The sequence below is a fragment of the Haliaeetus albicilla genome, chromosome 1 (genome assembly GCF_947461875.1).
Source record: "Haliaeetus albicilla chromosome 1, bHalAlb1.1, whole genome shotgun sequence".
In the NCBI taxonomy this organism is placed as follows: domain Eukaryota; kingdom Metazoa; phylum Chordata; class Aves; order Accipitriformes; family Accipitridae; genus Haliaeetus; species Haliaeetus albicilla.
The window spans coordinates 18,282,838-18,307,893 of NC_091483.1; the positions used below are offsets into that span (position 1 = coordinate 18,282,838).

A 25,056-nucleotide genomic window follows, 5' to 3' on the forward strand; every position below is an offset into this window, starting at 1 on the left:
GAAAAACCAAAATCTGAAGGTTTTGTTCAACTCAAAACAGTTGATTACTACGCTCAACGATTGGTTTGCTTGCCCACAGATTATCAACCAGCAGATTTACAAGGAAATCAAAATCAACTCCTACCACTCTAGGACCTCTTCTTTTCCCATGACTGTTGTATGTCCACAAAGGCTATTTTTTAAAAGCCTTGAATATTATATGACCATGGTCACACATCCAAGGTATGAGAGGATATTGCCATCCTCCTTTCAAACAAATGTCAAGAGCCCTGTAAATAGTTCTTGCTCACAAGTTGTTATCTAGACAAGCCTCCTTTCCCTCCCTTCCTTCCCACCTTTCTTTTTAAGCATTTCTTGGGTGGGTGAAATAATACATAGATGTTTCTATTTGTACAATGTTGAGAGGTAATTTGTAAGAATTAGGAAAAAGTGTGGGAGTCATCTGGCTTTTTTCAAAATGTAATCAAGGACCATGGGTCCAGATTTCTTAGTAGGAATTTCAGTGATGTGAATATTACCCTGGTGCAAATATCCTCTATTCAAGTTATTTGAGTAGAAACTCTTTCTTCCCTTTCTTGAAAAGCCTTTGACCAGATTTACTGCATAGCACTGAAATAAACTCCTTTCATGGCTTGGGCCTGAAACTGTCATAGTCAGGGAAAGGACCATGAGTGCCTTTAAGATTAGAGAACCTTAGAATTGAAAACAGCATGACTATATTCTCAAGTCCAACACATTTTTAAAGGAAAATTAATTTGATTGGTTGCTATGCAAATGGATATGTTGTTTTCCTTTCATATTGACAAATACATAAGCACCTAATAATTCTGGGATGTTTAAGTTAGAGAAGATACAGATTTCCCATATTATTTTATCTTCTAATTCTCATTGAGTGGCTTTAACATCAGAATATGGTGGTTATAAACAACTAGAAGAAGATAGCAGAAAAGATTTCAAGCAAGTTCTACATGCTTTAAAACTTTTCTTTGACATGATGTGGTTCAGGCTTCCATCTCACTGAAAAACAAATTCAAGAGAAAAGGGCGTGACTTTACCACAATCAAGTAGTGATGATGTACTGGTTTTGTCTTCTTGTATAGTGCCCGATGGCCTGGAAAGCAACCTATTGTTGTTATAAACCTTTTGGGTGCTACACACCTTACTACACAATAGTTCATATTACTTTTTTAAGGAGAAACTAAGTCCACATGTGAAGAGCATGCTGTGTCAATCAAGTGGACTTGCTCTTCACACTTTAAAACAGTTCTGCAGCAAATTTTGAAACAGACAACAGAAGTACTGCTTGATGGCAGTGGTTTCTTAGGCTACGTACTTTAATTCACTTACCAGGAAGATTGTGCCACTTGTTTACAGCAAATAGCCTATTTGCAGTAACTGTGATCACAGCAGGAGTGGCCAGACCAGGCTGGGTGTTGGCTGCTACATGAGTGACAGGGGAGTTAGATGGGAACTTTAGAACCATGATAACGTCCTGTTGAGCTTGGTCTGTGAACATCAACGGACTCTGCAGGAGGAGATACTGTTGAGTGCACACAACAAGAACCCAAATACACGGGAAAAGGAAACATGGGGAGGAGGAAAGAAGACAGGACAAGAGAAGGAAGATTGGATTAAAACACACAAGATCCAATAGCAGCTGCAGTGAAAAGCAAATGCAGTAATAGTGGACAGGCTTGTGGAAACAACCATTTTCGGTAGAAAAACCTTCATGTACACTATTAATTTGAGGGCCTTGTTGAAATCAGGGTGTCTATATACAAACTTTGCTACAGATCACAGCAGATTAAACTAAAAGTTTCCAATCGCCTATCTCTCTCAAAAGAATTCTCCTTCGTATCTGCAGAGATATTATGTCAAGGAAAGCAATGTCAAACTACGATGGAACAAAACCAAACCAAAACAAACAAACAAAAAAAAGTAAAAAAAAAAAAAAGTGAGCAAAAGAAATTCCCACTCCCAGAGATTGTCTCAAGTTGCATTAAATTGGCAGACTGCAATTCTTTACAAGCCAGATGAGAACATGAAAGCACATTAAAATAAACAGATACGCACATACACTAGATATATGTTCTGTATATATTTCTGGTGTACAAAAATAAGATTTATGAATGCAAAGTAGAAGGCTTCACTGCAAATGTGTTTCAAAGGACAAACATAATTAAATGCAGTTGTAAAGAATATAAAGTGGACGTGATTACAGACACTATCCTGCATTGTTTCTAGAAATACCACAGGGAGGGAATGAATCCAGACTCTCATTTTCAACATAATATTTTTAGGTTTTATTTTTTAATTTAATAAATTGAAAAGTTTAATAACTTTTTAACTAAGCTCTCTAACAATACTGCAAATGTTGAAACAAAATATTGAAGACCTTAGATCAGGATATCAAACATAAGGAGGAAAAGCAAAACTTAATGGGTTTGTGATGGTGTGGTGTACCTAAAAAAAGAGAACTCCATTGAGATGTAGAAATACAACCATCCTAGTTCACCAGTAGCCATATTGCTCTAGTATTTGTAATTTTCTAATAACTGAATTAGAACACTAGTGAAGTGTTCTTGGCTATTTTCCACCTGCAATATTTCATTACATATATGTGTATGTAAGTGCATACATTTAATGTATATTTATACAGAACTAATAAAAAAATTAAATACATTTGCATTTTTATTATCACTCCTTTTTAAAAAGTTATTAAGAGTACTTAGAAAAACATATTGCTCTATGAATTCCTATTTACAGTCTTTGCATAAAGGTGTAAATAAAAGCAACTAATAAGCTACCCAGACACCCTTCTGAGCAAGTGGCTAAAAGCCAATCAATATTATGAGTTAATCCTCCCTGGATGCTCATTCAATTAAAGGTGTCAGTAATGCCTCATCTGATGTGGCCTCAATTAAATCCAGCTATCTGATGGTTGAAAACACAAGGGGATACAGCAACAGCAGCAAAACCAGACAAATAGGCAGCCTTCGTGTGACTGCTAATTACTACACCTGGTGTATATTATGGCTTGTGCACTTAACACAGCACGTGGTAGCTCTCAATTCGGCTGTATTCATGCATACATGCACACACACATGAAAACAGAAAACTCAGTAAATAATGCAACTAGAAATAATTCAGAATTGTAACAGGAAAAACATCCTTACTGTATTTCACCTCCAGGAATACTACTTTTAAAAGCACTTAATATAGTGCTATTATAAAATAATGTATTAATAACCACAAAACCGGTCAAAGCAAGTGGAGAACTAAGGGGTTTTTTTCTGTGTGTACCTCAGCCCCAAAACCCCACAGGAGTTAGGAACAGTTAACTTCATAAAATTTAACTTCTTCCACTACATACTAAATCTTTAGTAATTCAGCGTCATGAAAAATATTATGATAAAACCACACAAACTGCTTCCTGGCATCAAATTTATTTATGTAACAATGGGTCTGACAAATACGTCAACAATCAACTTCTCAAGTTCCTCCTCTTCCTGAAACAAATCCCTCTAAATTAGGGCAAGTGCCTAGTGCATGGCACCATGACAGACGGACGTATGACGAGGGCGCTTGGGCTCCCCAGCATCCCTGTTAACGGGGCTCTTCTGAAAGAGAGAGCCCCGTGGGTTGCACATACGTGTCACTGCAGTGGTCTGCAGCCCTGGGACACTACGTGGGGAGTGCAACGGGCCAGCAGATCACAAATCAGCACAATCAGCTCCGTCCATCCAGTACATGGGATCCCAGAGCAGGAGCATGTCTACAGCACAGCTGTCAAAGTGTGTAGCATGTACTGGCTGCAGAAAGGGGGATGGGGATGGGGAGACAGTCAGCTGAGCAAGTCTCATGTACAACACATGACATATCTGAGAAAGGCTAGTAAGCTCAATTTGACCAGAAAGTTTACATTTCTTAGACTCCTACATCACAAGGTTTTAAGCTACTTTGGAAACATTTCAGATTTTTGTGTCATTTTTCTAAAACCTTTTGCAATTCAGATATGATTTTAATCTAATAACATTAGTCTGCTCGAGTAGGACATACATCTTACAGAACATAGAAGAAGAAAATGTCTTTTTTTATATTTCACTGTAAAATGTCCATCTTAACAATAAGGGAATGTAACCTTTTGAAAAACTTGTGAATTAGCAGACCATTTGCTCCTCTTGTCAGAGTATCACTTAACATACTTAGTTCTGGATCTATGACAACACAAATGATATTTTAGACCAAAGGACTGCACACAACATGATATGGAAAGTAATCAGTAATAAAATAATAGTTTGTATAATAAAATTATATTAGACACAAGTAGAGGTAAAAGGGAAAGCATGTTAATGCTCGCTGCCTGGATTTTATCACCCTAGCTTTACTGCAAAACACATTTAGTCACATTCTTTGCTATGTAAGTTTCAGCTCATGAATTCCTAGTAATCCTGGTTTTAGGGGAAAACCTATGCCTGGGGGAAAACACAAGGAAGTTCCACCTCCTAAATCCATGCTTCCTGGGGAATCTGCCAAAGATTAGCTAAATTGTCTCCATGATGACTGGCTCTCACCTGTACAGGTATGGTATTAAAAAAAATCAACTGATGAAGTGTTCTTAGATTACACTGACAAAAAAGGTCTGTACTAGAAATCAATACAATCCTTTCAGCAATAAATAAAATAATAGTTAAGCACTGCATACATTCCCGGTCCTACAAAATCGTAATTCTTCTGCTGTTTTTAATAACACAATTCCACAACCACATAAAAGCAAAGCGAAGTGGCCGGTTTTGTAATTTTAAGATAGCAAAGGAAATGAACAAAATGGCAGGTCACAAAGAGTTAACATGGTACTTACCACCTGCATGGCAGAACTTCTTGGAGGATGTGGTTCTATGAGCAGTTGGGAAGGGGTCTGTCCAAAACTTCGTATTTGAGCTTCAACAGCCTGGAAAAGGCACAGGCAGGTTTGCATGTTAAGAGGTGCTAATTACAGGCAATAGAACCATAACTGTCACCTGAAAATGTCATTCCACACTTCTGGCTTGTTTCATGTTGAAAATCAACCCCGTGTGTTCACTGTGGGGCTAAGTGCTTGGCACTGGTACTGAGAATGAGGTAATCATTTTAGTACTGTGGATGCTATTTCCATGAGAAACTCTGCAAAACCTCATCCTGCTCAATGATATTAAACAGAAACAAGCTATTATAATCAGAAACCCTCTTTATTGGCTCCATTTTTCCTTTCTAACACTGGCTTATCCTGTTTGTACCATAAGTCAGAAACAAAAGTCAATTTTTAAAAAGTTTCTATAGGTATTAAGAGTGTTCTATTTTCTATTTAAACTTCATTGCTTAGTTTCACAGCAATAACTACAACGAAAGCGATACCGAGCTTTTTTCTTATTTTCATGTTTATTCAAAAAGAGTAAACAACTTTAGGATAAATTAAAGTACCAACAGCAAGACTAATATTAAATGCAGCTGAAGGAGAACGTGAAGATACAATGCAACAGGGTTTTTTTAAAAGTTTCTCTGTATCTCCAGCAACATCTTTTATCACTTTCTTCATAGGGCACACATGAAGATACCACCTCATGCTTAGTTATTTCTTAAAAATAATTATTCTGAAATGTGTGAACTTATACCTCTTCCCTAGGCATGTCCAACTAGTTTTCCATGTTGCCACCTAATGGCCCACTGGCTTAAAGATAAAATCAAGCAGCCAAAATTCAACAAGTTATTTCTTCAGGCCCCTGCACTATGCACAGAAACGGGCTAATACTACAGAAAATCTTAAACCATTCAGCTTAGATCAAAACTCTTTCATTGTGAGCTAAACTAAGTAAAATTACCTTGCATTTGTTGTGGGCTAACAGACTGCATATGGGCCGATACTTCAGTTTCTCTGTTGCATGGTGCATTGAGCCCTACATTCTCCAAAGTGTCTAGTGATGCTGAGTACCTAGATGAGGCATTAGCAAGTCGTACTTTCAAAAGAAGTCCTGAAAACCAGGCCCTTCAAGAAAGTGTTTTAAATGAAATGCTTCAATGCTAAAACACAAAACCAGTAGCCACTTTTTAGCTATTAGAACACCAAGTTTTTCTCTCAGAGATTCTTATTTTTCAACATACCCTGAGGCTCCCTACACTTATATTTCCTGTTCTATTTTAGCCACCCGTTAAAATTTTTGAGACAATGGAGTAACACTTATGCTGATCTTATTCTTACAAACAACTATTTTTAGATGATAATAATAACAAAGACTATTACTAGGACACACAATGTTCTTCTGTTACAGAAATAACAAAACCAAAAGTAGAATGCACCTGAGGCCTTAAGATCATCAAAAATAATCATCCTCTGATAGGAAACATGCCATCCAAAACACTTGACCTTATTACATTTGGCACAGCATTTGAAATATCTGAACTCACCAGAACAGGAGTTGCAGTTACTTTATGGACAGATTCTAACACTCTTGCCCACTCTGGGAAGCACCTTAATCTTTAAAGAACTAGTGAATAACAAGTTTATCAAAAAGCTGGCTGAAATCTGACACACAAACACTGTGATTCAATGAGTGCTCTTTGAGGAACAGCAATATCAGATTCGTGAAACACTAAAGCTCAGTAAGACCATCAGAGTCCCCTTCCTAGCAATGAGACATGCTACATTAAAATTCAAAACTGGGTTTTTGTGACGCAAGATATCAAGGGAATCTAAAGTCCCTTAAGACATGAGGCATTAACAAAGCAACAGCATACTCGTCAGCAGCTCTACCCTTTCCACAAAAAGCTGTTAGTTTCAAAATCATCCAGATTGAAAAGATTTGCCTACATCTACTTGCAGATTGAGTGGGGTATTTTTACTACCAAATGTGTTGCATTGAGGGTGGAACCAGAAGAACACAGGAGGAGCAGAATGCAGACAGTCCTGGATGTCAGTTATTCAGTGCCTGTTAAAATCTTTATGGAAAATCTACGGTCTATAGGATCCACTATTTATTTCCTATACGATACATTTTCAATGTACTATTCAAAATGAATAAAATATTCTTGAAGCACAACTCCCATGCATTTCTTTTACAGGTGAAAACAGAATAGATAAAATGAGGAAATAATAAGCTTCAGATTTGTTAACTTCCTTGTATATTGACTTACGATCAATACAGAAACTTCCATTCCCAAATAGTCCATGTTCAGCATTTAAAGGGAGTCAGAATTTTGTCTTACACATGAAGTCTGGTATGTCCTTTAATTCCCAATGCTACTTCTACAAACTATACTCTCTTACATAGTGCCAGTACTAAGAAAGGGAAAATGTAACACAAGATACCACATATTGCTGCAGAGTGTTTCAAAAACTTCAAATACATTCATCTTAACAAGAGCCCAAACTGATGTAGAACAAAAATCAGATGTTATAACTGCTTTAATCAATGAAAGATCAGCAGTCAGAATGCTATTTTCCACAGTCCAGATCTCAGGGGAACTCACCACCTCCCAGCAACATAAAAACTGGAAGACGCACAATACGCTTCCACTGCTTACACACATATATGATGCTCATCACAATCACACTCCTTAGACCACACAACGGCAGCAGAAGAACAGCTATTTGTCTCCCACCCACCCTCAGTGTAGAAGAGAATCCCTCTGAGATATTAAAAACAAGTATAAAATATTCTGCTCAGCCCGCAAGTAGATAGTCACTGCCTGTTTTCACATAGTGTTCTGTCAGAACTGGTGAAACTGCTGACCAATGGGACAATGCTTTTGCAAAAGCCTGCCTTAGAGGACCACAAATTCTCCACTTGCAGTCTTTAACAGACAGTTTCTACATCCATGTTTATGATCTAGCTTGAGTTTGGGATTTACAGTTCCGGCACAAACAAGTCTTTTAGACTCCTTAGGTTCCATCTTGTCCTTCCAAAACATATGAGAGCCTACATTTCTAGGATTACAATAGCGCCCTGACACCATCCTTCCCTTTTAGCCAAAAGAACCAGGAAAAATCTACATTCAGATTGTGTCCTACCACAGGTAACAAGGTTTCATAAAACATCAAAACTGCACATAAAGGCACAGATATTTGTATCTTTATGTCCTCTTTACCGACATCTTCAGAGATCCAAAAGAAATTTGAAAAACTGTGCAGTAAAGGCAACAACACTTGGACAATTATGTCTAGACATAGTGGCTAGACTTCAGCATAAAAACCTTTTGCATTCCTTTTATTTACCAAGAAAAAAGTGAATATTTCTTTATTTAGCTTCCACATTTCTTAATTATGACCAAGAGAGTGTGCTAGCAACCCCAAATCATTCCTTCCTTTTCCCAGATTGTATTCAAAGTCAATCCAGATGTCAACTCCATGTTCTGATGATGTCTCGGCCAGAACGATCACATACAGAAGGATGCAAGATGACCTCCCTCTGTCAGCGGAAACATGTGATGGTGGAGCTAGAATCAATCCCCATTCTCTCAATTTACGTAACAATAGAAAGAGAAATACAGGGCATTTTAGCCACCAGGTGTCACTCAGACTTTTGTTCAAGCTGTCAAAGAAAATCAGCTAGGAGCAGGGAATCTTTTCCTCAGAGAGGTAATTAATATCTCCTTTGAAGAAAACAACCTACCATTTACCTGAGAATATACAGTAAAATGACCATCAGTCAAAAAGTCATCAACTCACTTTCTAACAAATTATAGCCCAGCTTCTAACTTAATTTTCTTGAAAAATGTATTACGAGCATTAGTCGACATTACTAAGAGACGGCCAGCTTCTTCTAGTGGCAGAGGAAGGGCACGTGTTCTCACTTTGCTGAATCCCTCTGGAGCATACAACCATTTACATTATTGTAGGTAGAAGCATTTGGGAAATTTGCACAACTAGTTTCACACCTATTAAAGGCACTATATAACTTGAAAGGAATAACCTTTCTTTGAAAGATATCTTTAGTTCCACAAACTCTTATCTCTGAAAGCATGCTGCACACCACAAAGTAAGATAGTATCATTCAACATTTTGTTTCACTGCTTCTCAAATATCTCAGTAAATAGCCTTCTTCCTCTTAATCCTCTACAAAAACAAAACTTTGGTAGGGCCAGAATTGTTCCAGATGCTACAACAAGAAGTAATAAAATGAAACAAGGTAACTAACCCTTTACAATAATCCATACAGTATGCATCTCAAACCACATACTTAAATGATAAACATGGTATTTCGAATGTTAATTAATTTACAAGTATGAAAGCCATAAGCAAATTTCACAAGTTAACATTTACCTGATTACCACAAGAACCTGTTCCTAAAGAAGTCTCCTGGATCATCTCTCTTCTTGGGGGGGTGGGATGGGGAGAAGGGGAATAGGGAAGTAAATTAAAAGAGGAAGAGTGAAAAACTAAACTTGGCTTAGCTACAATGTAGCTTTTGGCCACTGCTTAGTACAGACATTTTCAGTCTCTGAACTTACCCTCTAATCTAACTGTGAAGAAAGTTAATTCAACAGTATGCAGTACCCACCAACTACGGCTGTAAATTTTTTGGGAAGGAGGGTGATGGGGAGGTTGAACATATGGATGCAGTTAAGGTAAAAACAGATGTTTGTTACTTTTCTTTGCAGCAACACTCAGAAACTAAGTCAAAATTGCTTTTTTTTCATGTTTATGTCTGAAAGAACTATAAAATTAAATATGAGGCAGGGCGGGCAGAGGGGGAACTGCAGTGAGTGTCACAGAGAAAGAATGAAACCGTCTCCAGTTTTGAACTCAAATCCTGAGATGAAGGCCTATATAGTTAAAAGGCAAGACATACACCATTTAACTGTAGATTTAAAGACCCTTAAAGGGACTAGTTCAGAGTTGCTTTCATCATGCCTGCTCGGACACAAAACACCAAATTGTCTGAAGAGTCTAACGGCACAGCATACCCATGTTAAAATGCACGCCTCGGTCTGAATGCACGACAAGCTACAACCTTACCGTTTGCTACGAAGAGGCTACTTTCAGTCAATGTGCCTTTACAGATCTACACCGAAGTGCTTCCAGTTACTTCTCAAATCTGTAAGATTTAGCTGCCAAACATTTGAAAACCCAGGTGAAATAACATCACGCATTGTAATACATATTCTTTCAGCATACGTGTTAGGGACAGGAAATGTTTTGGGTTCATCCTCCATCTTTCTACCCAGTATTTACATCCAGAAAATAACAGCCCTTGCAAAAATAATTACTTTGGCTCTCTGCCGCTCCTACCTCACTTTTCAATATTCAAAAAGGTTTACACACATGTTCCTCAGTGATTTCTATTGGCTTGAGCGATATGCAATTATGATTACTTGCTTTCCCTTTCCTTCCACCCAGATGTTGCTTTACAGCACCAGAGAACACAGAATATTTGACAGGTTTCCTCTCAGACAGCGAAGTTGAACGGCTTAGCGGCCAATTGACTAGCTCCTTTCCCCATGGGACCGTGATTAAAATCAAGCTCTGATAACAAGTGATCAGAAAACCTCTTCTGACTTAGACTCCTACAGTAAGATTCTTAGTTAAATTCCTCATGGACTACAGAGGCACAGATAACACTAGCTGGAGAACAAGCAGGATTCATAACTATTAGATAAAATTGCTGAAAACAGCCTAAAGATTATAGAAGAGAAGTTCTTTGTAGTACCATCTCCCCTTGTTTCATAACAATCCCCGTTAGGTCAAGATTGTGAAAAATGGGCAAAATGCTTTTCTGACACAGGCAATGTATATGCTTGCTGACTGTACACCTGCCCTGGGGATACTGCACTACACTTGACCTAGGGAAAAAATACAGCGCTCAAATGTTAGTACCATAAATTCACACACTCCCATCCACTGTTTTAAAAATAAAATGAGCAGCCTAATTGCTTCATGCTTCATGCCAGAAAAATCTTGTTTCAACTTTGCAAATCAACCCTTTTATATGGAAACACTTTAATTTTTTGCTTTATCATTGTACTATTCACTTAACATACTGGTTTAAAGAAAATTGCCTACACTAGCTTTGAAATCTAATGAACAGCAGGGGAGGGAAGGGAGCAAGGAGAGAAGAAAGGCTAAAGAAAAGATACTGTAAGATCAAGAGTTACATACTGTTCTCTAGGTTCATTAAACATGCCCGCAAAACATTTGTGATATACCCTCTGTTAGCCAAGCGGAGTGTAAGAGATGCCTGTTGCAGCCCACTAATGCAGTTACTACTTCAACTCAAGTAACACAGGTTTATGGCTTCAGAGCTGAAGCGTGAGCATAAATACTGCCAACAACCTGCAGAGGGGGACATTAATAGAGTACACCAGCAAGTTGGTATGAAGCAAGAAGTGCACAAGCTTTGCCTGCTGCAGTGCATTAGGGATACAGGTAATGAAACTGAATATGCCTCATTACACAAGAAAACAACATACAAATGTAGAAATGAAAGCCATCAAATATAAATGAAGCACAGGGTTTTCTTCTTACTTCCTTGTAAGAAACAGATCTGTTGTATAATATTTTTCTTTTTTTCTCCTCCCCCCCCTGCCTAATTTCAGTTCCTTCTGTCTGCTCAAAATACCGTAGTTGTCTGTTTGGAAGTTGGTTACTAGTCTAACCACTTGTTATTTATTAAATCCAAACTACTACAGATAGTTGGAGCTGGGAGGGGTTACCCTACACAGGATTTGGTTTTTTTCTCAAAGCTATTTGCAATTCATTATATTAATAATACTTTCTTCTGTTTGCATGACAGAAAAGTTTAGAAGGGAGCACAGAGTAGGATACCTTTCACCAGACCTTTAAAAACAAAACCCAGCTTTTAAACTACGTTAAGAAATTTTCTGTGAGAATAAAGAAAAATGAAGTCTTTTTGTCCACACAAATCAGTATGCAATTACATGGCAGTCATTAAAGTGAAACAGGAAGTAATCACAGTTTGTGAGAATACAAATAGATCCCCCTCAGGGCCATGCAAGTTGCTCCAATCTGAATATATACATTCCAGGCATATTAAGCAGAGGCATAGCACGGCCTGGCTGCAATCTCCAGTTCACGCAGCTGTCCGTCTACTGCAGCGTAATCCCAGCTGCCAATCTGAAAGAAACCAGTTAGTCAGAGCAGACACAACCAACAGAAACAAATGTCACTCAATAATGTTCAGAGGCACTGGGTTCATGGATAATTTCAAACAGTATCTCTGTCTGGAGCACTGATGTGCTCATTCAAAACACCTAAATCTTTGGCTACTGGAAAGAAGCAGATAAAAAAACTAGAACTAGAAAAACAGGCCTGGTAGTACTTCAAAGAGACTGACAAAATAAAAAGGGAAAAGAATCTAAAAAGAAAGTTAAGATGAATTTAAAGACCTGCAAATAAATCTGGATTCAGTACAAGCAAAATCCTAAGCAGCTCTGGGGCTAGTTTTTTTTAAATATAACAGTCTCCGTTTTATTTGAGCACCACAACCAAAATTGCCTCATGTCTCTTTCCACTCTGGCAGCTGAAGATTTCAAGAGAGCAACTCATTGCTTTCATTTAAAATCAATAATTACCACACAGAAAAAAGTGGCATTGCCATGTGCAATACCTTGAAATTTCATCAGTTTCTGGCATTATTCATTCACTCCTCTAAATAGCTAAACATAATCTTTAAAACTTGCTGCCTTCACACAGTCTACTTGCTACTTAGCTGACTCCAAATTTTCTGATATAAAACTTTTTCCTCTGGAAAAAAGCAATCTGTTCCAATCTGCTAGCATTCCACAGAATTTCTTCAACTTTGATGCCATCTCTATTTATTAAATAAAAAAGCTTCATTAAAATAAAAGATTTCCATCTGAAGGAGGTTAATAAACTGATGTAAAAATCCAATATTTAATGGTCTTTAAACGGTCTCACGTGATCACCTTTCAGAATCTGTAACAACTGTGAAAAAGAAACAAATAATTCATTTTGCTAAGCTAAGAAACACATTTATTTAAACTAAGTCATAACTACTACCTGCAAGATCAAACTTGCTGTTTTCAAAGTATGGGTACAATATTATCTCAGAGTCTTCTACGGCAATGAATGAACTTTTTGTTACCATTTAACAAAATGTAACGTTTAACTGAGACTTGATTTTTGGCCACTGCTTGAGGAAAAGCACCTTCGGCATGACCGCAAGCTTTCTCACTCAAGAAGCAGCTATTGTTCAAATATAACTAATAACTAATATAATACAGTTTGCTAAGTAAAGTAGTAAATAAAGTAATAAGTAAGTAAATACCACACCACATCTGCAGCACAGTGGGAACATGGATGAGCTAGACGCCCTAGGCTGCAATGAGCAACTACAATGAAAACACTCCAAACAAAAATTTTTAGTTCCCCAATTACTGTGAAAGTCAATACAGGTATTGTCTGGACTGCATAAAGAGCCTGCAAATAATCAGAGCATGCTGATGACACAAAAAATAACAAAATTTTTGTAGCCTGTTCACTTCCACGTTTGATTCAAGGCTAAATGACTTAGTGTATGGTAACTGTAGCTAGTATACACTAGTATATCTCATCCTTTCCACATACGGAAGAGGAAAAAAAAGTTAAAAAGCAGAAATGCTTTCTATTCAAAAAAGTTACTTTTGAAGGATTATGAACATCACTTTTTTCCATTCCTTGTTTACCTTTTGATTACTCTTTCTTATTTAATGCTGGCCAACAAATATGTCAGCTATCTAAGACTGACCAGCCAGGCACAAATGAAAATGTAAAGAGCCCAGGGGGTCTCAAGGCCTCTCTGGCTCTGATAGATCCACAAGACAGGTCAAGCAAGAAGAGGTGAGGGAACTGACTGCACTGAAAATTTCTATCCTTTGAATTTCAATCAGGGGCTGAGAAAGAAAAAGCTCACTTGGAGCTGAAGAACTAATCTACATGAGTTACCTCCTTCCAAAAACATTTACTCCTTCCAGCCAAAGCAGTTGTTTGATTCTTATTTTTTTAATCCTTATACATCAGGCGTCTCAGTCCTGCTTTAATTAACTCTAAAATACCACTCTTTTTGCTGCTGGATAGAGAAGCAGAAGCACCAGATAAAATTAGAATCTATTCTGTAATGAAGGACAAAAGAGAACATCCAAGTCAAGTACTTTTCTGGTTCGAAACCTATCTGAATACTTTTATGTCTGTTTCTAAGCGCTGTAGTAAATACGTAAGTTAAGACAAAGGGCAATAAACCCCCATTTGTCATGCCATGTCAAACTCTGGGCTGAATGGAATCCAAGAAGTGCCACACCTCCCAGATATCACAGTAAACACTCGCTTATGCTCGTTTTGCCTGTTTACTCCAACCCCACAGACAGGTCACAGCGTGAGCTGAGATGTGAGAATTAATAGGTAAATGATACGAACTGGTGGCGGGAATGGTGCTCCTGTTATTTTAACGCTCCTTTTACCAGCAGAAAACACTTCATCTTTTCATGGGAGAGCCCCGATGCCCAGCCAAGCTGTTTTCATGCAGTAGTGGTACCTGCCCACCCACAGCAGCAACGGAGGCCCTGTCGTGGCTACGTTATCCTGCTCTGCACACCTTCAGAGGAAAAGACCAGAGCACGGGTTTGGTTGCAGTTGACGTGTCCACCTCTCCCTAGCCATGAAATCAGTATGCTTCCTTTGAATATATTCTTCTTAATTCTGCTTCCATATAATGGCATTTTAATATAGATTTGCAATTAAAACTAGACCAATTCTTAACATTTATTTGGCTTTTCACACTGTTCCTGTGCTGTACAATGTCAAGCATGCCATCTGTGCAACACACTTCTGGCCAGAGATGATTCAAAGATTCTTTCTACAGTACGTTGAATTTTGCCTGCATGAATTTGTTACTTACTGAATTCAGCACATCCAAATTTACTGCTCTGTGACAGTGTTTTATAATCACTTGATCCTATTTTTTAAAAACTCATCGCAGCCACAACAAAGACTGTTGCCCAACCCGCTAAAAACAGACTGATCGTTTTCCCAACTATTTAGTAAATGTTAACTATGCTATAAATACAAATCGTGTTTATACTTTGTGAAAGATTCACTGTTGTCAGAGTTCTCCAGCTGAGTTAGAGCTGAAATATGCTATTAAGTCCCACCATGAACACAGCTAAAAGAGAGGCCAAAAATGCTTTCTTTGGGATAAGATATCAGATCTGCTACTGCTGTCATGAAACTGGGGTCATGTAAACTAAACATCCTTGTAACTTCTTTTGGAAAGCACAGAAGTCTCTCAAACTGTAAATATTTAAAAATAAAATTAGACTCATAAGAGATAGGTCTAAGATGCATAAAACTTACCCAAAGATATTAATCTCAGGCAACATTTAAAAGCTATTATCCATAGAATAATTTATCCCATATGCCTTAAAACTGAAAATAAAAGAATTATTTCCTCTCTTTATATAATCAGAAGTGGCACATTCAAATAACATACCAAATGCTACGTCCAAGCTGATTCTTCACAATTTTTGCAACTCCTCGGTTCATATGGAAATAAAATATCAACAGTAGAAATCAAGGTGCCGATAGAATGGAGAAAGCTGTGCTTCCTAATGTTAAACAGACTACCTTCATGTAACAAAAAGGCACCTTCTCTTCAAAGGAAGAAGTATACAACAACTGAATCATCTAAGGCTAAAAGCAAATCACTTAATGAAGGTATGTGGGATATTAATTGGATGGGACTTATTCTCATCTTTTTCAAACTATTATTGCTAATTTTAAAATCATCAGTCTTCCTTAACTGCTGCCTACAAAGGTAATAACAGATTATATTTTTAAAATTATTTAAAGAATACGGTTAGGTGCTTTTTGATAAGCATGGTACAAAATTTAGTATGCTTCCTGAAGTTCAGGGGTTCCTATAGTAAATCAATGACGTATTCTCCAAGTAGTACTTTGCATTCCTGCTATTAGCTTCATCTCTTTTCTTTCCACTTATCCCGTGTTTATGCTAGCTACATAGGGGTATCAGTGGAGAAATGGACTTTTAATTAGGAACTCTGAGTGCAGCCCAGATTCACGATCATCCTTTGTTACACTACACCAGAGACAAGAGAAATTTCTATTCTTCTGACCAAAACACTAATGGAATACCCACGAATCAGTCCAAAATACAAACTATTTTCTATGGATTGTGCTTCACCATTTAATCAGTTGCTTGTCTGAATGGCTTAGATCTAATTCTACTTTTTTTTTTTTTTTTTTGCATTCTTGGGCAGCTATTGCAAAAAGAGAGCAGAATTTGTGATAAGAAGGTGCTGTGAATTCTCTCCAGAACAGTTGGATGACATTTATCTGTGCTACCGTGACTCCTTGCCTCTTTCATACAGACAACAAAAAAGCCCTTCCATGGCAGATCTTGTGATTGGGAGTTCCACAGATCAAAACGTGGTGTTCAAGAACGAGTCAACAGAAGGTAGTCACATAGCATACCTCTGCTGGCAAATACTCTATTTTCCACCAGAAATAGATGTGATATTTACTGCTTGTCAACTGAACAGCAACTTCCCTGAGCAGTTGTAACCTCCTTCAGTAAGATACACAAGTACAAGGATCAGAGTCAATGACAACGCTGCGAAAATGGCTCAAGGAAAAAAGAGGAGGATGAAGGAATGGTCTCTGCAGGGACAAGTAGTGCACAGATACGCCTTCAGATATACTGGATCTCTTGCCTTGCTTCTCCTGGTTGCAGCTCCCTTCCCCCACTGGCTGCGACTCAAACCCTTCTCTCTTGATCTACTCCCCTCCCCCTGAGATTTGCCTTTGAATTATGCAAGCTTTGCACTCTCCAGGGTTTATCTGCCAAAAGGTAGCATGTGGCCCATGGTTTGCATTTTAGTTTAAAATTTTCTATTATAGCAGTCAGATCCTTTCAAAATACTTTACTTCCTTTATTCCCATAGGCAGAAAGAATGGCAGGAAAAAATTGTTCACAGCAGTATGAGAGGATGTAAAAGTTCTACATTTTCAGTTTAAAAAAAAGAAAGGAGGAATATGGTTTTAATCAAGTAGTTTTCCTTCCTAGACGAGTGCTTCCTTCTCGTAATATATATAACCTGACTGCCTATAAAAATAAAGGTGCCAGTTGGAGCCATTTAGGAGACCTAAGGAAATTCTGCATTAACCTGAACTCCTCCACTCCTCAGTTCCTTCCCCTATTATTCTGTGTGTGGCCTCTCCTGATGAGTTAGGTCACCAATATCCATACATGTATCTGTGAAGATACTTCAGAAACACATGCATCATAGGCTTCTCATTACCGATGTGGTCCATGCTTAGCATAGACTATGTGGAGAAATTACCATGGTTTAAGCACATGCTATTATTTCCATATGATACCTAAAAGCCTCAGTAACTCACAACTCTCAGAGTATATAGAAGCTTTTCCTTGTTTCAGGTTTGCACATAAAAATGTATTTTCTGCTACAACGGTCAAGATTTAACGACCCAAACCCTAAACCTTATCAAGAGGAGAAAGCCAAAAGCATTCTTTTTGAAATCAAGAAATCCAGAGTAAAATTTCCGGTTTAATAGTTGCCTAATAAACAGATACTAAATCTGAGGTGTCGTGCCTGCCTAAAAATAGCATTAATTGTCCAGATCAGAAAATCGTTTGCCCTCTAACCAGGAATTTGGTGAAGAAAAGAAGAAATACTTTCTAGCAAGCTGACTGAAGGAGAAAAATAAATGTGATTGAAGCTGCTCGGCAGTACAGAACGTTAGCACAGGTCCTCAGGGAGATGGATTACTAAGCAGGAAGAAGGTGAGGCTGTCAAAGGTGCATGATAAATTCATTTAGCACATAGATATAGAATGATTATGCACATAGATATACACACAAACAGATTTTTTATTACTTTCATCTCTACTCATAAGTGAAAACAGAATAACTCACCATTGGTGATGACAGTCATTAAATCTCTGCACTGTCAATATCGTATCAGAGCTGATCGTATGTACCATTTCAAACTACATATACACATTTACATAATAAAAAAATATGCTTTACAAAATACATGTAAATAGCAAGGGATACCTAACTAAAGAGGAATCTTTCTACTGTTTTACTGACCTGCTTAAAGATACTAAATAAAAATATTCCATTGGACCAATCTTCAAGTAACTCAGAGCAAAAGTGCTACAAGATACCATTCATTCTGCTGCCTGCATTCATCAGCATGTATTTTTGACATCATCAGTAGTGTTTTGAAATTCTGCGGCTGCTAAGCTACTCCATTATTACGAACTCAACAAGACTGCTATTCTCCCTCTCCTGTTTTCATTTTTATATGCCACTCAGTTCAGGCAGCATAGAACAACTCAAAAATAAGAAACATTGTAGTGAAGTACAATAATAACAAGAAAAATTCAAAAGATATGGTAACAAAATATATTACTGTATTTACAGAAGTACAAAGTGAATGCCTCTCTAACTGAGATGATCCATACTTCCAGACAGATTTGTAACTTCCCTGGTCTTAAATTACTTTTTTTCAGGCTACGACACAAATAGCACAGATCACAGTTAAACTGACAATAGAACTGTTCTAGAAAAATTAAAAGCTACATAAAAATTGTGTGTGGCAGACCTCTATTTTGATTAGTATTACTTCAATTACTAGTTTCATTAATGATGGTTCAATGATGGTTCATTTAATACTAAAATTAAGAACAAATTACACACAATGCCTAGTCTATTTTTCAGCTCACGCTTAAACCTAGCACTTCAAGAGTCTAATAAATACTTTTACAAGGTAAGAATATTTCCTTGTCAGTGTACAGTGGACAAACATTATCAAGGAAATGAAAACATGGCAGGGTGAACATCTAGTACCCTTGGGTCAATAACTTTTTCAAACCCAGATGATGACATTTTTTCTCAAAAGCCAAGTGTTCCAGTAGCTCTTTTCTTAGCTCAATTAAATGTATTTACGTGCAACATCTGTATTTTAGCTCAAAGTGGACCAAGATGCAGTCTGACGGCAACCCACATAACAATGACATCCAGCCACCACTCTTGGTACTTAAGCCAGTCCTTGCATACCCCTACATGCCCTGCATACCCCCCAAACTTTTCCATTGCGCCCACAAGCCAGCTACAACCCACAGGGTTGCTATGATGTGACTTTCTCTACAGAGGCTGTCAAGGTGCCCCAGTCAGATGGCCAGTATGTACAGAGAAAATAGCATTATTTAAAATAATAATTGCTTACTTCTCAGACCCTCTTTCATATGCAATAAATAACAAATACTTCAATTAGGATTAGCCTAGAATTATACAGTGAACCTCAAACCTAAGATTTGTAAGCAGAAATGTCTTCATTCTTGTCTTCATTCAGTTCATACTTATATTGCCTGTTGCTGTACATCTAGCCATCCTTTTAAATAAAATTGTTGATAGCATTCATATTACTTTGCTCTCAGGGATTCAGAATATTTTATAACAAAGTACCAGTTACATTTATTCCATAATTAAAATACTTGCAGCTATACTTGATACCAATGTATTGCCTGAACAGAGGATGTAAACCCAATCAAAATTCTGTTTTAATCATCCACCACACCCTGCCTTTTTTTTTTTTTTTAAAAAAAACAAACAGCTGTTTAGATGGAGGAGGGAGGAGTCTTTAAGCCCACAATATCCTAAGGGATACTTTAGCAAACAGATTTTTCTGAATGGTGCTGAGTCTGAGTGAGACTACTGATCTTTCCATTGTTTAAATATTTACTTTTGTATATGAAAAAACAGGACAAGTTATTGTTAATTTGATAGCAAGCCAAATAAAAATAATGGAAGCTACAAAACTATGGTGTTTGATGCGTACTGCATATGCAGGATTGCATTAAGAGAGAATTGTTAAACCTGTAAAAGTAAATACAAAAGTGCAAGCCAAATCAAGGTTGCTCACTGTTTTCTGCCATTAAGATCCAGTATTAGTGAAGAAAATGACTGCCCTCAGCAACTGAAGCAATCCTTGAATATTTATTTTTATATTGGCATCCAGTTTGTGCCGAATCCAGGTGCACAAAGTTTAGAGAACAACTTGCATGCTTGTTATCTTAATTTTGCATGCTGTGACGACTGGTTCAGGCACTTTGCATTTGACTGGCCTGTAGCCAAACCACAAGAGACCACAAAGATTTGAACATTCACCAGTAGCCTTGAACAACACAGAATCTTTACACTTTCAACACTGCAGTGGTTAACAAAGATTTTCCTTTCCTATATTTAAAGTACAAACTTACCTCTCTCAATACGGGATCCGTTATTGAACTTAAATTAACAGCTCCTTCATAAGTCAAATAGTAGAATACATTCAGGGACCTAACAGCCTCCGGCCCTTGCTGCTTGTAGCCAAAAATCAGATCAATCCACTGGTGAAGCTGGCAGGAAACAAACTCACTTTCTAATGCCTGTAAAAAAAACACATACAAAATATATAAACTTGAGTTTGCCAGATAGTCATCCTTTCATAGTAGTACAAGCATTTTTTGAATAGTGTGCAAAATTATCTTAACATGTCTAAGTACAAAATTAATAACAGGATTTTAGACATTCTATCAAAAACAAAACAAAACAAAAAGGTGGGCCTGTGATAGATGTCAGAGTCTCATGCCCTACTCTACTTCCCGCTGACCAGAAGACCTTGCTTTTTAAAACTGTAATAGTAGGAATAAAAAAAAAAAAAGGCATTAAGTGGATAGCATTTATGCATTTATGGACAGCCAGGCTATGTTTTTATGAACTCTCGAGACGAAATTGTGCTTTTCTGTGTGATGTGCACAGTGAATAATAACAGCACGATAATCTGATTCTGACAGACAGAGAGAAGATTGATAGACTTGGGGAAACTGAACTAACTAGGGATGCTAGGATACAAATTATTTAAAATGCTGGAATATCAACTTGCTATTACTTTTATGTATTTCTTGTATATAACTCTTATACAAGCATATACAGAAACAGTATTATGCTGAATGATTAAGCCACCTTTCTGAAGATGTTATCCAGTTACAACCCAATCCCCAAGCCAAAAGCATCCAAACAATCATGAATGTCTCCATAATGGTATTAGATACAGCACATATATATTAAAAGATGACTTAAAAATCATTGTCACCTAAAGAGTTAATTCATCTAGATTAAATCACTAGCAGGATTAGTTTTCTCTGTTTTACACAGAGGGTTCAATATATTTCTTATTTGAATGAGCAAATGAAACAACGTAACAAAGTCTGATATTCTTTCCATCTAACGAAACGAATGGCATTTTCCTTGTAAAGGAAATTCCTAATTTTGAGCAGAGGAAGTTAAAATTAATCTGAAAACCAAGGAAATCACTCTGCAATTTGCACACAAAAATGATGGGTTTGTTTCATTAACCGATGCCTGAGAACAACATTTAAATTGACACATAAAACCAGCAATTGTCTTAATTTGTGTGGTGCACTCCACACAAAAGCCCTAAATATGTTCAAATTAGAGCAAGCTGCTTGATTGTCACTGCAGTCTCATGTCATATTAATGCATGACAAACATTAAACCATACACTTAAATGGCAATTTATATCATTTAAATGTTTACTGCCACACCAGATCATCACTCATTTAAATGTGACTTTCTGACAGCTAATTTCAGTTAATTTTCCTCGATTCACTTAATTAGAACTTTCAATCAAGAAAAGACCTGTACATATCTTCGACATCATAACATTCTTCTTTTTATTATTATTTTTATTAGGATTCCCAGCTACTGAACTGCTGAAAGCATTCTTTAAAATGAATTACCACACAGTATAGTATCTCTTTGGATGATAGTATGGAAATACCTTATAACATATATGCTTAGACAGGATTTTTTTTCTTACTTTTTTCTTTTTTTAAAAAAATTTAAAAAAACCCCAACATTTAGACACAGACACACAATTAAAACTATAAAAAACCACAAGCGGGCCAATTAAAAATTAATGATTTCAAAATTGTTTAATAAGATAAAACCAGTCAGTAGTCTCATGAGTGTCCATAACACTACAATATGCAGCCATAAAATTCTACAGGACTCAGCAAATGACAATGATAGGAATTAATTTTCTTGCTATCCTGCTAAAAAAAGTTTAACCCCAGAATATACTTACTATTACCATTATAACTAGTTACTATCAGGAAAAACAGCATTAAGAACTTGTGTGTATATATATATATATACACACACACACACAGAGTACATGCAGAGGTTGTTCATATTTTCCTTTTCTTCAAAAGCTAGATTTGTAATAGGTCATATTACCCTCACAAAGCATTTGGACATGACTAACTAAAGGAATATCGCTCTGCAATCTCCTCAGATTAACAGATATATAAATCTGATTTTTTCTGAAAAAAACAAAACTAAAACACACTCTGCCTTTTCGTGGAATGGTTGGGAGCCATCCTGAATTTACTTCTCTTTTCCAAGTTTAAAATTATTTTACACTTGTAATTTATACAGTTTCAAAAGTAGACCATTTTCTTTTATTTTTTTTCCACATTAGGCCATTTTACTTCTTTTTTTATTTGCCAAATCACAAATAAAAGGGCTGAACAAAAAATGACTACAGTCAGCATCAATATCCAGGAGCCTGAAGGACAGACCAAATACAGCACACAAACTGAAAGGCTAAATAAGCTTGCCTGTCATTTCAGGTTCACAGTTAAGCTCCTGTTTGGAAGGAAGTGCTTATGCTGTGATACAATCGATGGACGAACAATACTTAACAGTCTGTATAATGATTAAAAAATAAAGTAGACTTTCATGGAAAACAACACAATGTACCAATACACGTGATGCACTTTATAGCCACACTGGTATACATTACTTAAGTATGGGTACTCCTTAAAAAAAAAAAAAAAAAAAAATCTGAGAAGTTAAAAAGTTCTAATTTGAATAACTAGCCAGTTTTAAAAAGGAGGTGTTTTTAAAAAAAAAAATGTTACTGTTAGTATTTACCTCTTGCAAAACTAAACCACGGGTATCGAATGCTAAGCATTTAGGATTACTTAAGCATCTAGGACAGCCAGTGCTCATTAAGGCTCAAGTTAAATACGGCATGCAGCGATGGGATACTAACATCCTTCCCATGCTGCTCTTAAAGCAAACCAATCAATTGTTAGCGCTCCCACAGCAGACCAAGTACATCATTTACTGTGTGCTCTGAGGAAAACGTGTAAAACAAGAAAATCCTCTAGAATGTCCGCTGTAATATAGTAATATTCAATCCTATTGAGTTATTGTAAAATAAATCAGTGACTGATGCCCAATTGTTAAAGGATCAAACAAGACCATGAAAAGACCGTCATGTGAAGCCACACACAAATTGTCAATTCTGTCCACAGGGACTCATACTAACTTTGACAAACTGTCTTGGGGCTGATATCTGTTTCTTTAATGAGATCTATTAGGCAGAGACTAAAACACTTGAGATATGCTAAAAAGTACAGTATACAGATGTCAAACACAAACACCTATTAGTAACTTTCATTTCTCCATTCCCAAGGTAGAAACGCTTCAGACACATCAACAAATTGAAGTGTTGATCTTACAAGGAAATTTTAGTTTATTCATAAATATTTTTCAAATGCATACTCTGATGTCACTAAATATGTGCAATCAAAACTACTTCTTCATGAACGACTCTGAAATCCATTATTTTATGCATATCTTTTTCTGCCCTGTTTTCTGAAAGGAATGAACGGAGAATAATTTCCTGCCAGCAACTGAAGACTAGTATCAGTCTAATCCTGATACAAATTATTTGGTAAAAAATGGTCAGAACGACAAAAACATAAAACTAGCAGGTTAGGAAAGATTTTGCCTTTTCCCAGTATAACTAACCATTTATTATGATATATTTTCCCAACAGTATTAGACCCTTGGAATCAAGATTTTTATCTTTAAAGAGACTATTATTGGCTTTTGCCCTCTATTTTTCTTTCTGGTTTAGATTATGTAATGACATATAGCATATGAAATGATGTCTATTAAAAATGAATATATACTGTGCTTGAGATTAGGATGTTCCAATGCCAAAATTAGATGAAAAGATAACTGTATTTCTTTTCACCAGCACAGATATTTATTCATAATGAAGCCGTTAAAAAATAGACCACAGACTTCCTTGCCTTATTCCTATGCTGACGAAAGCAAGGTAATCTTGAAGCAAAGCGTAAAGCATGCATGTAACTCTTATTTGAAAGAGAGAAAAGAAGTCCCACCTATATAAAATGTGTTTTATATAGTTAAAATGAAAGTAGAAACTTTAATGAGAAACCAAAACTGCTTCTCATACATGAATAATCTTTCCTATTTATTCAATTAAAAAAAAAACAAACAACAACCCAAACACCAAGCCAAAAACCCCAGGAATATACTACATCGGCAAGTAAGAAATTACAAATCTCAAGTACAAATAATTGCCTATTACCTTTAATGGGCTAAATATTTTAATTCATCTTTGAAGTAAGACATTTCCTTTGAAACACTTAAAATAATTGAGTCTCTTTTTTTATGTTCCATATGAAAAATATTTACATATGAACAGAAAAGCATGAATTAGGATTTCACACAATTTTAGCACAAACACAATTTTGACGTGAAAAATTCTCTTCTTGAACACGACAAAGCACCCACACAACTTTAAGTACGTATTCTGGCTTGGAACTATGTGTGTCCACTTATATTTAAACAAAAAACAACCCAAAACCAACAAAACCAAACAACTGGAATTATGTTTGCATGTGCAGGCTTTCAGACACAAGTTGGTAATGCTGCCTTAACATTGATATATGACCTTTGTTAAGTTACAATGAAGAAGGCTGGTTTTTTCAGCCTAATTAGAACTGTTTCAAATTTTCCTGCTAAATATATGATAGAAAGTCCTTTCAACTTTTTTTTTTATTCTAGAGTTTCTTTCCATGTCAACCTTGTTCCAATCAAAATATGTTTTGAATTAAATTATTTTGATTCAATATGTGGA

The 25,056-nt window shown here is 36.6% G+C and overlaps 1 protein-coding gene across 6 annotated transcripts in view; it reads right to left on the reverse strand.

Moving 5' to 3' along the window:
• The window catches only part of LRBA (LPS responsive beige-like anchor protein), a 434,158-nt gene that overhangs the window by 39,448 nt on the left and 369,654 nt on the right, over window positions 1-25,056 (reverse strand). For 5 of the 6 annotated variants that reach the window (XM_069780575.1, XM_069780554.1, XM_069780535.1 and 2 more), the window contains 3 exons: window positions 20,291-20,458; window positions 4,862-4,951; window positions 1,348-1,540 (listed from right to left, as the gene is read on the reverse strand). In XM_069780575.1, coding sequence (XP_069636676.1) covers window positions 1,348-1,540; window positions 4,862-4,951; window positions 20,291-20,458 — 451 coding nt within the window. The remainder of the gene's footprint in view (window positions 1-1,347; window positions 1,541-4,861; window positions 4,952-20,290; window positions 20,459-25,056) is intronic. The other variant, XM_069780564.1, reaches the window with a different exon arrangement.